Source organism: Xyrauchen texanus, chromosome 36 (assembly GCF_025860055.1).
Source record: "Xyrauchen texanus isolate HMW12.3.18 chromosome 36, RBS_HiC_50CHRs, whole genome shotgun sequence".
Taxonomy (NCBI): domain Eukaryota; kingdom Metazoa; phylum Chordata; class Actinopteri; order Cypriniformes; family Catostomidae; genus Xyrauchen; species Xyrauchen texanus.
The window spans coordinates 10,805,086-10,818,257 of NC_068311.1; the positions used below are offsets into that span (position 1 = coordinate 10,805,086).

General features: G+C 37.9%; 1 protein-coding gene across 1 annotated transcript in view; it reads right to left on the bottom strand.

Moving 5' to 3' along the window:
* The window catches only part of b3glcta (beta 3-glucosyltransferase a), a 106,222-nt gene that overhangs the window by 62,394 nt on the left and 30,656 nt on the right, over window positions 1-13,172 (bottom strand). Inside the window, exon 3 of the mRNA XM_052107451.1 lies at window positions 9,563-9,602. Within this exon, the coding sequence (XP_051963411.1) occupies window positions 9,563-9,602 (40 nt within the window). The remainder of the gene's footprint in view (window positions 1-9,562; window positions 9,603-13,172) is intronic.

Consider the following 13,172-nt stretch of genomic DNA (forward strand, 5'->3'; position numbering starts at 1 on the left):
ATCTGGCCAAAACAAGGTTTCTTAGGAGGGAGCATAATTAAATTGCCTAGTTTTTGGAGTAGACTTGACATACGGAGTATGCCTATGACGCCTAAAAATGCTGCCTCTGTAGGTTTTGGAATTGAGCAAATGTACCAATCTTCAATATTCAATCTCTCAGTGAAGCCCCCTTTTGGCTGAAGAGGCCAATTATACAGCAAAATGAGACAACACAGAAGTGCCTGGAGCACTTCTGTGTTGAGTGAGTCCATGAATTTCAGGAAGACCAAAACCTAATAAGATATTGATAAAAAATGAGCTATGTCTTTAGCATCTTTCAGCATCTGACGAATGCAAGTGTATCATTATATTCACTAACCACTAAAAAAGAACCAACTCAACATACGAACATACTGTTATGCATCTTCCCGAGAACCGAAACCAATAAGATCCCATTCCACTGTGCCATAACATGCTGTAACTTCATGAAGACTGTGGGGTTGGGAAAGAATGAGATAGAGTGCACTAAAAAAACGTTGAAGAGAAACTAGCACATTTATCCCCAGAGGGTGGTGAATAAGCAAGACCAGGTGCATTAGAATGACTGGAGTGAATTAAATGTGAGTTAGAAAATGTACAGCCTTGACAAAGTAGACTGATTATGAAGTAAAACTCCATTATTTTCAAGATATAATATTTAGGCCTAAATAGCTTCACATGCCAATTTTACCTCCAAAGTCTAGACGTAAAAGAAATAAGATCTTGAGCGGTTATGATAACCATAGGCAAAATGCACAAAACCACTCTTCCAGAAGACAGCCGAGCTGGTGGCATCATCTTTGTTGAAAATGGGGTTGGGGACATTTAAAGATATCGTGCGCAACCTACCCACAGGCAATAAAGACTTTCACAGAGCCACTTTGCTTGGATAAGCTATAAAAAGTGAAAAGTCTTTCTTCTGCATTCACACTGATTTTCAAATTGAAATCTTGCATGACTGGTGAGTCAAGACATACGGCAGTTGCTGAAGTGTGAAAAATGGTAAAAACAAACAAAAAAAATTCAGAAGATTAGCATGCTTGAGGATTAAATTAAATTATGTACTACTGCTCATTGCCGCTGAAGTAATCAGAGGTGACGTTTGAGGGTGTAACCTCAGGTGTCTACCTACCGTTTTAGGCTTATCCTCCCCTGTCTGGCCTTTGCTCAATCTCCTGGCTTTTCTAACATTAATTGGAGCCACACAGACCCAACAAGTCTCAAATCAACATCGGAAGGTTGAGGAGACACATCTCATCAATAATGAAAGAGATTGAAAACGCCTCTGCACATGCCGTATCGAATGCAAAGAAACAAAGGCAACTGCCCGCATGTGTGTGGTACATCCATTCACCTGGCACAAACAAATACTGACAGGACCCGCGCCTGAGGTAGCAAGTGGATACATAAAGGACAATCACCTTGTACCAGCCCCCCCACCCACCCCAGAGGTCTGTCAACTCTCTGAACATCAGCAGAAAAGGTGCAGATGACTGTTAAAGGGATAGTTATTATTTATTCACCTTCATGCCTTTCCAAACATGCATTCTTTTAGTTTCAAGTTTATTGTCAAACAGTAAAAAGTTGTCCATAATAATCATGTGCCATATTTCAAGTCCTCTGAAGCCAGATGATAACTTTGTGTGAGGAAAAGACAGAAACTTATTTACTGATAATCTTGCCTTCTTGTGAGCTGTTAACTCAAGAACTGGATTGCTGATACAGTCAGTTGAACCTGATAACCCGATCATTGATTTTGGGAGTCGAACACAAGAATTGTAACATTGATTCAGTAAATCTAAATTAAAAGTCATTGATTCAATGAGTTGAACTTGAGAATCGGATCACTGATTCAGCGAGTTGAACCTGACACTCTGATCTTTCAATCATCGAGTCGAACCTGAGAACCAGCTCATTGATTCAGTGAGTCAAACTCAAGAATCAGACAATTGCTTCAGTGAATCGAAATTGAGATTAGATGACTGATACAGAGAGTTGGACTTAAGGTCCAGATCATTCATTCAGTGAGATGAACCAGATTACTGGATCATTAATTCATTGAGTCAAACTTGAGAATCTGATAATTGATTCACTGGGTCGAACTTGAGAATTGAATCATTGATTCAGTCAGTCGAGATTGAGAATAAGATCTTTGATTCAATGACTTGAACTTGAAAATAGGATCAATGATTCAATGAATTGAACTTGAGACCAAGAAACATTCATTCACCTAAGAACCGGATCATTGGCTGTCTCGTTTGGAAGGCTACATGCTAGGTAGGACGCATCCTTTGAAGGCTGCAGTATACCAAGTGTCCTTTAAACAAGCCTCGTTTAAACGAGAAGGCCTTCGTAGGACAAATGGAAACGGAAGGTAACACGGTTGCTATGACATCAACCACACTTTAACAAGCGCGAGTGCTTTAATTGAGATGGTAACAAAGTCCATCTGGAAGGGAATGTATGAGGTACATTTTAGGAGAGTTATAATGGTACTGTTTCAATAATTCTTATTTTAATCTCTTCTATGTAAAGCACTTTGAATTACCATTGTGTATGAAATGTGCTATATAAATAAACTTGCCTTGCCTTGCCTATAAAGACAAATGAAAATATATTTTACAGGTGTACTTTTAGTCTAATACTTTATTTTAATTATATAATAATATAATTATACATATTATATACTCTGAACCCATCTACTGAGGTACTTCAACTTGGGAATTAACATTCCTTGAGTTTGAACATCATAATTACGGGCGAATTGGCGTAATTGTTTTAGACATTTCCGTTGAAGCAAAGAATGGTGGGTTAAGATTGCCCATGAACGATACACCTCATGCATCATCAGAATTCCCACGAAAGAAGGTCGCATTCGAAGGCTGCGTTCAAAGTGTCCTACTCTCTTTTCTTGAAAAGAGACGGCCTCAATGACATATGTGGACGATAAATGCGACGTCTGGATGACACATCCTTCCAAACGAGACACAGCCATTGACTTGAGTCGAACGACATAATGACATAGAACAACATGACAGTGAGTAAATTATGACAGACTGTTCATTTTTGGGTGAACTATTCCTTCAATGCTTAACAGACGCAAAACTGAAAACAATACTTGGCCAATTATGGCACAATTTTTCACCTATTCCTAAATTAAATTTAGTTTGAACAATAATAGACATCTTTTTAAATGATAGAGACACACAAGAGGGGCCATTAAACTGTATGAAGGAACAATGAGAATGTCAAAAAGTGGATTTTGCACACTCTATTGCAGGCGATGGGAGACAAGAAAGGATGTCAATGGCTCATTTCCATAAGCAGTGGCATTGTGCATCCTGGCCCGCAGCTGATTGTTTCAGTGTAGGACTGGCTGTGCTCCAGTGACTCAGATCATTGTGCTGCTGTAGATGTAATGATTTGGAGTGATCCAAGTCTGATGCAAAGCTGCTCAAACCCTTTCCACTCGCTGGGTTAATATAAGAGGGAGAGAAAGAGAGAGTGAGCAAACAGAAGGGATCAAGAATGAAAGGGGAAACAAATGATGGGAGAGATGGCATGAAAGTGATTAAAACAGATAAGAGAGAGCAAAGAGAAGCCAACATGAGTGTTCAAGCCAATAAAGGCAAGCTGTATCAATCAGAGCAAAACATCTCAACTGATATTAGATGCCGTTAGGTGGCACAGGATGACAGTAATTCAAATGCACAATATTCAGCCTAGTTAGGCTTAAATGAAAGCTTTTTGGTGGAAAAAAAAGGAAAATATAAATATTCACACAGCATGACTAGCACACCATGATTTATGGGTCAGTGAATTTGTGATGATTTCTTACATCTTTATATACCTGTGAATTTGTCTTTAAAGCAGTGTTGTAAAAAGTACCCAATCATCATACTTAAGTAAAGATAACTTTATGGAATTTGACTTAAGCCAAAGGTAAATTAGGAAATGAACATAATATCAGCTTCTTTAATACTTAGGTATCAAAAGTATGAGTCATCTGGTCATTATTGATTCATACATATGGTATCTTAGTTAAATGCAAATGTAAACCACGTTTCAGTGTTTGAGAGAAAATGAGACAGAAATATGCTGGAGGAAGGAAAGGAGAAAAAGATTGGTAGGTGCATACTTTTTTTTTTGGCAGAACAGGAAAAAGAATAACACTCATGATTCTCAGCCAGGGTTGGACATCAGAAATCCGCCTGGACTCCAACACCTGAAGTTAGACAAGGGAGCTCCAGCCAGTTTAATCACTCATTATAATGCTGCAGTCGCCGTTTCTGCTCACAACTCACCCAAAGACTAATCAGCATTGAAGGCAGTTTTAAACCTCCTACTTTGCATCAATAATTCAGGGCCTGGAGGCAGCTCAACTTTAAAAGTTTCCAAATCTGTGAGCCTCATTATCAGGTTTTAAACTGTTCTCCGCTCCAAGGAAGTGGATTGAGTAAACATGATTTTCGGCACTCAAAAAAAGGCTGAGTTTCGCTTTATTCACTCCATCTTTGCATATTCACAGTGAGTAAAAGAGATGAGTCTTTCAGGAGAGGTAATGCCACAAGCTTTTCTGAGCAGATCCCAGAAAAGGAAAGCAGGTCACTCCAGTTCAGAGAGATTCAAGAAAACGTGGGATGAGGAGGAAGATAGATATGAAGTGGATGAGTTGCTTTTTTAGTCTCGTGGCCTATCAGGCAAGATCAACCTTGTGGTGCACAACAGTTTATTTTAGCCATGTGTAGGTATACAACAGACAAAATTTGTACAGCATAATATTGGCCATATCTAGGAGTGGGCGATATATTGAAGATTCACAAATACTGCATTGAAAATAATCTTGCTGGCCACATAAAATGTAGGAACATCGTGAATGGCGTGATAATTTTGATGCAGCATTAAGTTCCCTAAAGAGTGTATGTTTTACTACTCATTCTGACTTTCTTGTCTTGCAACTCACAAATATTAAATTGCTAATACATGGATATTTTAATGTGATTTAAACTTTAATAGCAAAAACTGTGTTAGAGTTCGTAAGTTTGATTCATTTCTGTAAAACAATTTCAATAAATTCAAAATTGTGATTCATCAGCAATAAACAATTATTATTTACGGAACTCCCCTGGTGCCATTTTTTATACACTGAAAACAATAATTGTATGATTTATCCATTTCAATTTCATAACAATATTATTTGAAATGTAATAAAATAAACATTAAACAATTTATATGCTAAAATATTACAAATATGCTAAAATATTTTTTTGAGTGTACATTAAAATTTTATAGTTAACGTCTTGTTTAACGTTTTAAGTTAACCATTAATGAAAATTCTTTCTGAGAATATATACACATCTTTTGATGCAGCTTGGGCATAATGCCAAAACATTATTTGTTTTTATAAATAATATACATATATATATATATTTTTTTGCATAATGTCCAAGCTGCATCAAAAGTGTAATATATATATATATATATATATATATATATATATATATATATATATATATATATATTATTATTATTATTTTTTTTTGCATAATGTCCAAGCTGCATCAAAAATTCTTTCAGCGAATATTGACATACAGTCTGTTCCCCACACAGAGCCATTGTGTGCTTTTTCAGGGCTTATAATAAGAGTGTATGAGTTTTATGGACCACTAGAATGGCTTTTAGTCTATTTTTATTGTATGTATCTCCCTTTGTATTTAAAAAAAGAAATAAAAACATGCGAACAACATAGGGGTGAGTAAATAATTACAAACATTTTAATTTTTATTCCTTTGAATTGTTTTTTACTGATAAAGAGTTATAATTCATAGCATAAAGACACCAATTGGTGTCATTTTGAGTAACATCCTTTTCTTTTTCAGGCTTTAACTGAAAATGATGCATTATTTATTTATTTGCTTGATCTGTAAAGCACTTTGTGTCAACTTCTGTTGTTTTTAAATGTGCACTAAAATTAAAGGTTGACTTGACTTTGACTGGGATTGAATGCAGTCAAACAAGCATTATTTATTTAAAAAAAACTTGAAAATTCTCTCTTTTGAAAACAGGAAACTTACAGTTCAGTTAAGCTGTGAGGTATTGTTATCTCACCCCTCCTGATGCTCTTTAAAGACAGCATTATACTGAGAGGTTCTAAGTGCACCATATGAGTGTTTACCATAAGCATTTCACTGAACTTCAATTATGCATAAAAAAAAAGAATGCACTAGCCCTGACATTCAAAACATTTAAGGACACTCCTGAATAGGAACAACAATGTTCAATTTTACAGTTTGATGTGTCACTAAAAACAGAGTAAATAACTTGAAACGTATGCTTTTATCCCTTTTTGGATGTTCAAATAGCCCATTTCTCAACCACTCCATCCAGTTCTACCTTCACACTTCATCAGATATAAAATAAATGACAGGACCGAGAGCAAAATACCACCATGGCAACAGTAACTGTGTTAAGTGACTGTAATGCACAGGGCTGAAGAGCCATTTGGTACTACAGCTCTGGAGTGGTGAATGAGGAGAGTAAACCCGGCCTGCTTTAAGGGGTTCTTGTTTCGATTATGACCAATTCAGGAAATGTGCTGGCTTTCAATCCCTTCTCAAAAGCAATATCTGAGATTCTCAGCACTCAAAACAAACATTCTATATGAACTTTAAGGAACTTCTACAGGGTATGATACATTTAAAACTAACTTTGACAACTTAACGGTCCCATGTGAGGTCTACCCTGAATCTACTCTGTAATATCTGCTCTATGTTCGCTGTGCAGACAAAATCCAGAAATTAATTACAGATTATGCTAATGTGGTTGATTTTTGGCATCTGTTGTGTACATTACAAAAGAAGACGAAGCTCAAAAAGATGTCTTATTGACATATATGCCTAAAGCACTTCAGGCAACCAACCACTTCAGGGAGACAAAGGAAAAAAGGAATACAACTTCAAAACCATGAAGGTAATTGTTCTGCGTCACTCGTCTCACACACAGAAAAGGCTTTGAGAATATTATTTATTTTATCTAAGGTTGAACCGTTAGAAATACCTTTTTGAAAGAAAGACTTCAGTTAGATTAGACAAGCATCTTTGCACTTCAAACTTCTTTCAACTATTTGATGTATGAAAGTCATTATATTTCGAAAGACTCGACCTCCACTTGATGAAGTTGATTAATGGATATACTTGCCTACTTTCTTTCCATCTCGTACTCATTTTCAGTCAGACTAAAGATAATTTCAAACAGACATCATTGTACTCGATAGAGCTGTTCAGTCTGTAGTCCTAAAACCCACAAGCATTTTCAAGCCACGGGTTCCCTTGAAAATTTCCATTGCATTTTTAGAATAGTAGTTTTCGATGTATAAATAAAATAAGGTCAGAGTTTAACATTCTTTAAAGAGACTTGTTTTGTTTAATAACATAAATTACTCGCAGGCAAACCTCAAATGTGAATTTTTAAATGGTGTTCTTCTTAAAAATGGATGTTGCTAACAAGTTGCTAAATAAGGCCTACATCTACCACAAGGATGAGAAATGCCTGCTTGATGAATCATACAACCGCTGTTGTCTGTACATTGTTACTTTAAGGCAACTTTAAAATTCACATTTGAGATACAACCAGGGCTAGACTGGCAATCTGACATACCGGACATTTTCCCGGTTGGCCGACGCACTTTGGGGCCGATCAGGGGCTGACTGGCCAGCGTGAGAACTGAGCGGGCCGGCCGTGAAACGTGCCGAATGGGCCGCGATAAGCAAAAATGAGCCGCCGCGTTATGCAGAATGGACACAAAACGTCACCGCGATATGCAGAAAAGGACAGCGAACCAACATTTTTACATTGCAATTCTAGAAATCCATCGGAAAGGATGGAACCCATGGTGAAATAGCCCTCCATATTTTCCTACAAATTGACATTATGTCTGCTTTTTTATAGCCTTGTGTGACACCGTGCACATGCGTGGACATTGTATTTTGGCTACGCTATAAGCAATGCATACATTTAATTCATTTAAACTGACTGAATACTGTTCACAACACTCTAGACTGTAATTTAAGGATTAAACTTCTGTTTTTTTTTTTTTTTTGCTTTATTTTAATATAAATGTTATGTTTTATTTTGTTATCGCTGTACAAGATGGTTCTATTCATTAGTATTAGTAAATGAATTACTATTTTTAAAATGAGGTGCATTTCCACACTGAGAATCAATGGGTTCTTCCAAAACCTGAAAAATGTTGCTTTCAGAGGCTTTATATAAAGTTAGGATGAAAATGAGGTGCATTTCCAACTGTTCTAAGACCATGCATACAGTCAGCACACTGGAGGTTAAGTCATTTGCTAAATAAGGATCAGGGAGCATCCTACAGCTCTCTATGCTGCTAAGTGCATTCACTCCTAAAATCTGACTAAAAGCTCAGTTTCAGGCTGCAGATGATGTGTGGACCACTCAACACGTTTGGCAGACATGGGACAATGGTATTCAGTACATGGATTCAGAATTTATAATGTATAATTTTATTTTAACATGGTTGGAAGTGATTGGATGATGCTGGCCATTACTTTAAATTATAATTCATTGTGCATATTTCTAATGTTACATATGTTATGTCTCAAAAACATGAATAACCAACACTCCTGGAAACATTAAACAATTTGATGAAAAATTGATGACTTTCTATAGCTTGGTATTATTTAAAATAACTTAGTCCTGTTGTTCACATATGTGGACATCAATTTGTAGGAAATCTATTTACTCTAGAAATTATTATATATATGTATTTTTTTGCTTGTTCATTCTGTGCTACAAGTTACAAATCAAATAGGGAAATGGAAAAAACACACAGTAGTCAAACTGTTTATCTGCTTTCATCGTTCAAGATATCCTGACAATTCCTGTCTTACTCTACCTAATCTCTTGTTCTTCCACACAGATTTCATTTGTTACAAATCAATCATAAGTGACCTTTATGCCTTAAGAGTAATTTGTATGCTTAATGTTCTAACATAGACTTGTAAAAGAAAAATCAATCACTTCAGGGTTTGAGGTTATCAGAATAAAGAGTTCAAATTAATATGATCATTTCGTCTATATTGTCTATAGAGCCTTCTGTTTGGCTATTTTTATGTAACTTTAAGAGCCAAAATTACAAGCATTTTAATAAACCCCTACGATCTGTTCATCACGCTGGATTACCATAATTTCCCTCGCTGCACTGAAATGTCAAACACATACAGCACCCTGCAAATGGTGACCTAAATCAATTACGCATGCCCTAAAAATCTAATGCTGCTGCACCCAATAAGTCAGCTGTGCCTGCTAAATAAATTCTAAAATAAACCTTATGCCCATGATCAAATGGATCCCAGAAAGCTCTGTCTGATCGTGTTGTAAGAACAAGAGCTTACCTGCCCGAAACCGTACTAGAACATGACTTGAAGGCTCTGACAGCCTGATTATTTCAGTGGGAGTTTGAAACTTGCTCACAATCCTGTTCATTTTGAAAAGATAACAGAACTGCTGGGATACTCACCGAGTTGACTCTCTGAGGGAGGTTTGTCAGCATTGTGCATCTGAGAAAAGACATTGAGAGATAGACAACATAAGGGGCATGGATGTAATTTTTACAAAAAATATTACCAGGAAGAAAATAAAAGTCCAACCTGGAGGCACTCAATAAATCATTCTTTTTGACAAACAAAATCCAGTGATATTAAAGCTTGTCAAAAAGGAATAATACCACCTAAAACCTCCTGGAAAGTTCCTACCGTGGCGGAACGACCCACCCCTCCCTCTTGTCATCGTGGCCCCACCTCTTAGGGCTGTACTTTAGCCAGGCTCACGATGGGAATTGGGCAGGAGAAGAGCCGCATAATTAATAAGCCTTGTTGGGGTGGCGTTTGATGAGGCTCACCTGAATTGGATGGAGCCTCATCAATGCTGCCATAAAAAGCAGAGCAAGCCTCTTATCGGTGAGCCAGCTTCTATTCTCCATGTGCACATGCTGGCATCCTCGTAGGCCCAGGATCAAAGCAGGGAGGGTTCGGCCGAGTTAGATGTGTCGCTGGGGAGAACAGCAGGTGTCATGGTCGATGGGCTAGAAGGAGGGCCGCTTTCCCCTCTCACCTGCCACGGGCCTGGGAAGATGCCATCGGACTCGGCTTATGCCTAGGCCATTCCATGGACACACCCCCGACATTCACTAAGCCCCGTTTCACTGCAAGGATGCCAAATCCCCTTCAGTTTTGAGCACAAATCCCCCTGGACACCATTTGCTCCATTTTTGGACATTTTATGTTTATTATTATTTTCAGTAAATGCCTCTGAGCATTGACGCCCCACTCACTGTGTCTGTCTCTTGCTCACCCCTCCACAGTGATGGAGAATGTGGGCTATTAGTGGGCAGAGACGGTGCAGTTGGGCACCAACAGTGATGTCACTCTTCCTCTTGTTCGCCAGTTAGATGGAAAGCCTGACGTGAGATGGAAAAAACACCAGGATGGCCTCCCAGATGCAGCAAAGAGTAAGTGGCATTTAATAAGCATTTCCCTGCGGTTGGTTGAGACTGTCATGTTATTTCGTGCTTTTCTCTGTTCCCAACCAGGTGCGAGCGAGAGGGAGAGCTGGCCCAGAGAGTTATCCCCCATAAGCACACCCCAACAGAAGGATTCCCATGTGGGCAGCTAAAGAGTGTGCACCTCCGACTCTGGATTGGATATGAACATGGGAGGAGGCTGCCACCACATGCACCTCGGACCCAGGAGGGGAGCTAATGCCTAAGCAATTCCATTGACACTCCTCTGACATTCACGGAGCACTGTTTCACCACAAAGATGCCAGTTCACCTTTTGTTTTGGACACTATTTGCTCCATTTTATGTTTATTATTATTTTCAATAAAATAAATGCCTTGACACCTCACCCAGTGTCTGTCTCTTGCATTCAAGCTATCAAACCACAAAAATAAATACTTGACACTGAAATATATTGTGTTGGCTAAATGGAAAGACACATATACACAATATATCATCCACTGATGGCTAGAGCAAATAATCTTTGTCCTTTGATAATGATTTGAGTAAAATTGTATGGAAAACTATGCAAGTTACCGACTTTAAAAATGGTGAGCCTTTATTGTGTATGTAGCTTCATAGAAAATAATTATACAACATTTTAGAACGTGCCATGTTGTCCGCCAGACCCGTGCCGTGTGCGACCCACTTTAATTTACCCTGCTGCTCACACTTTACCACAGTTTTGTTGAGAAATATATTTGAAAAGACAAAGATTATTGTGCAATGGGTAGCCCTATTTGTATCTGAAAAACTCCCGTTATATATCGATAATCATCTGAAAATCTTCAGAAGCCGATGCTGTTCTAACCCCAAGCACTCAGCTCAATTAGGGCATTAGGATCATCATTCCGCCACAAGAGCTGTCAGTGCTGGCTGCCAATTGTGGAGGAAAGAGTGAATCGATCACACTTGCTGTTGCCGACTTTCAAGGATTCTTCCCCTCTCACCCCAAGTTTAAAGCCCTTAGGGAAAGGAGAGAAGTGAGCAAATTCAAGCAATGCTTCTTTGGTCTCCCTCATCACATTGTGGCATATAAGAGGATAACAAGTAAGAACAGCAATGCGTTTTGATTTATGCTGACCACTCTGCTAACAATTACTCTAGTCCTGAGCTCCAAGCAGTCAATGGAGAGCAAAATTTAAACAAGCCATATATCTTTACACAAGCCAGCGGATGGCACATCATTACAGGGTTGGAGGGAGAGGCTGAATCATCAAGGAGAAGTTGTGAATCATGGCACTGTTAGAAGTTCAACCCATGGCAGCATGAAGCAGAGAAAGCCACACTGATGCACCATAGGATGCAAACTTTACCCCCACTCGTATAATCATTACAATAGGGCCATACACCTCTGGATCAACTTCATTCTGCACTGTGCAAAACAACATCTTTTCAAAATGTACTTATGTGGTCTTATGGGTTGTCTGATGGAGTTGTTTTTAAAGGGATAATTCACCTAAAAAAAATTATTTGTCATAATCTACTCACCCTCACATTGCTCCAAAACTATGACTTTCTGTCTTCAGTGAAATGCAAAAGGAGATGTTAAGCAGGATGAAAGCCTCAGTCACCATTCACTTCCACTGTATTGAAAAAATAAAATGCAATGAAAGTGAATGGTGACTGAGGATAGATTTAGCCAAACATCCACTTTCGGAGAAGTAATTCCCTTTTGGAGTTAACTATCCATTTAAAGAAGCTCTGGATAATTAGGATGGTTTAGCCAACCATACACTTTTAAACAAAAAAGCAAAGATTCACAAGAAGTTGAGAGGGTCATGCATAATAAAAAGAACATTACTCAAATTAATTGTAATTATCTGGAAGATTACTGTTGAAGGTGGTGAATTATTTATTTATTTTTTCCAAAAGCGGTGTGTTGATGGTTGTAGCTGTGTTTAAAGGAAATATATTTATGTCAATAACTCAATAGTTCACCCAAAAATCTAAATTCGGTCATAATTTACTCACTCAAGACAGTCATACAGGCTAAGAACAACATGAGGGTGAGTGAATGATGATAGAATTTACATTTTAGACTGAACTATCTCTTTAAAGTCCCCTGACATCTTGCCAAGAACTAGCACAGGTTCCTTTCATAAAAAAAGTTCTCACTTATACACTGTTTCTTTTCATAGACTCTTTCTATTTGTCATATATTCAACTGGGGACTGATATAAATCTGTTTCAAGACAGCTGATAACAGGATGCCAGGCAGAAGTGTTGGCAAGGAGCGCTATGCACTGTCAGATTTTTTTATCTGATTGCAATGAAAGGAAAATGTATGCACGGCAGAAAGGACCACATCACATCAGAAGTGATTTAATTCAGTGCCAGGGGTGGGTACAAGGCACTGATTTAATTAGGCTCCATTACGTCAGACTCCTGATCTTTGCATATATTTTCTGGAAGTCAACTAAACATGAGATCGGCCAACAGCTGTTGTCTAGATAACAGAATTTTATAGAATGTGTTGTTATCATACATGATCTTTGTTGTAATAAGTGAAATTTTATCAAATAATAAAAGCATGAAGGAAATATACTAATCACGCTTCTTGTTTGTTTTG